General features: G+C 55.5%; 1 protein-coding gene across 1 annotated transcript in view; it reads left to right on the forward strand.

Annotated features, from left to right (window-relative positions):
- Positions 1-1,482, forward strand: part of TRMT10B (tRNA methyltransferase 10B) — a 2,745-nt gene extending 1,263 nt beyond the window's left edge. Inside the window, exon 4 of the mRNA XM_017739018.1 lies at positions 821-1,482. Coding sequence (XP_017594507.1) covers positions 821-874 — 54 coding nt within the window. The 3' untranslated portion in view covers positions 875-1,482. The remainder of the gene's footprint in view (positions 1-820) is intronic.
- Positions 1,483-1,726: the final 244 nt, after the last annotated feature.

The raw sequence follows: 1,726 nt of genomic DNA on the forward strand, positions 1-1,726 counted from the left end.
TGCCAGGAACTACCACTCCGAGACGCTGGCCATCAACCAGGGTGAGGGGCTGCAGCGGGGCTGCAGGGTCCCGGGGGACACCCTGGGGTCTGGTGTGATCCAAAGGCCGGGCGCAATCCCGTGCTCCCCGGGAAGCTGTGCACAAGGCAGGGGACAGTGGGCTGGAGGGCTGCTGGAGGGACAGGCTGCAGAGGGATGGGAGTTTTGAGGTCTGTGCCATGCTCAGCCAAGTCTGACAATGGTGGGGAGGGGTGTTGGTGTCCTGTACCCCGATGGGCTGGCACACCTGCTCACAGCAGAGGATGAGCTCGTGCTCCTTCACCTCTGCAAGGCGAATGTCTCTCTGCTGGTGACTGCGGAGGGGCTCATGACCCAGGCCAGTTCCTCAAAGCTTTTACCCCTAATGTGAGGACTGTGTTGCCCCTCCATCCATCGACACAAGGCAGTGGAAGTGGCTGGGGGCTCTGTGCCCATGGGGTGGGGTGTAAGTGCCTGGGAGTGATGGTGGGAGCACAGCAGGTGTGGCTCTCTACAGGGGGGACACCAACAGGTGGTACATGTCAGCCGAAACAGTGACGGGTGGCACCTTGCTCTAGTTGACACAGTCACTTTTGCTTTGCCCAGAGCTCCCTAAAGTCCTCTCCAAAATAGCTGTCTGCCCCTAGGTAAGCTGCCTCAAGCACCAGCTCATCAGGTGGTACATGGGGACCCTCTTTGGGTCAGCTGTTATCACCTCCCTCGTGTTCAGTGGGTGTCTGTAGAGCTGCTGCCACCATCCTCACAGCACGTGTGTGACTCAATATCTCTCTGCTCCTGACAGTCTTTGATGTCCTGTCCACCTACTACAACACACGGAGCTGGCCGGCAGCCCTGAGGGCTGGAGTTTCCTCTGGAAAAGGCTATGTGCTGCCGGATACAGTGGAACAGGTGGAGACAGCCCAGTGCACCACTGCTGCCCAAGAAAATGCTTTATTTTGTGGTGAGGAGCTGCAGAGGCAGGAAGCACCAGCGTGACTGTGCACAGCAGACAGCTTGGTTTCCAGCAGTGTGAGGACCTTCTTGGAGTGACACCTTCTACCTCAGGAGTGTGGTGCTGGACATCCCCATCCCCTTGAGCAGGAAACAAAAGCTGGTGGAGCCTGCGATCAAGTGAAAACTGACAGGAATTCAGTTTTGCTTCTTTGCAGCTGTTTGTGACTCCTGTACCTACACTTGCTCTGGGATGGGGAGGAGAGCCTTAAGGTGTTTTCTTCATTTTATTGAAACAGAGAAAGGTGAAGTTAGGATTGCAAAGCTTATGGGCAAGGAAAACCCCCTACCATGGGACAGGACAGTGCTGCTCCTGCAGGAGAGTGTGGGACAGGGAGCAGCTCCCAAGGGCACTATGTCCCAACAACTTAAACACAGTGAAGACTAGGTGAGTTGTTGAAGCCTTTGGCTAGTAGTATGCATCTAATACAAAATAAAATGTTTAGATCCCCATTGTGTTTCTACAGTTACTGATGAGCAATACCTCGTCACACCTGACACACACAGGTCCCTGACCCCCACATCCCTGCTGGGAGGTACCTGGGCTGGGCTGTGCCCTGCACAGAGCAGTGACACGTGCCACAGCCACAGAAGGAAGTGTGTTGGGTGCAGCTGAGTTGATACATTACCTCAGCCATTGCTGCCGAAAGCCCTAAAACCTCGTGGCCAGTGGCAGCAGGACCTGAAGGTCATCTGA

This window comes from Corvus brachyrhynchos, unplaced genomic scaffold (genome assembly GCF_000691975.1).
Source record: "Corvus brachyrhynchos isolate BGI_N302 unplaced genomic scaffold, ASM69197v1 scaffold1097, whole genome shotgun sequence".
NCBI lineage: Eukaryota > Metazoa > Chordata > Aves > Passeriformes > Corvidae > Corvus > Corvus brachyrhynchos.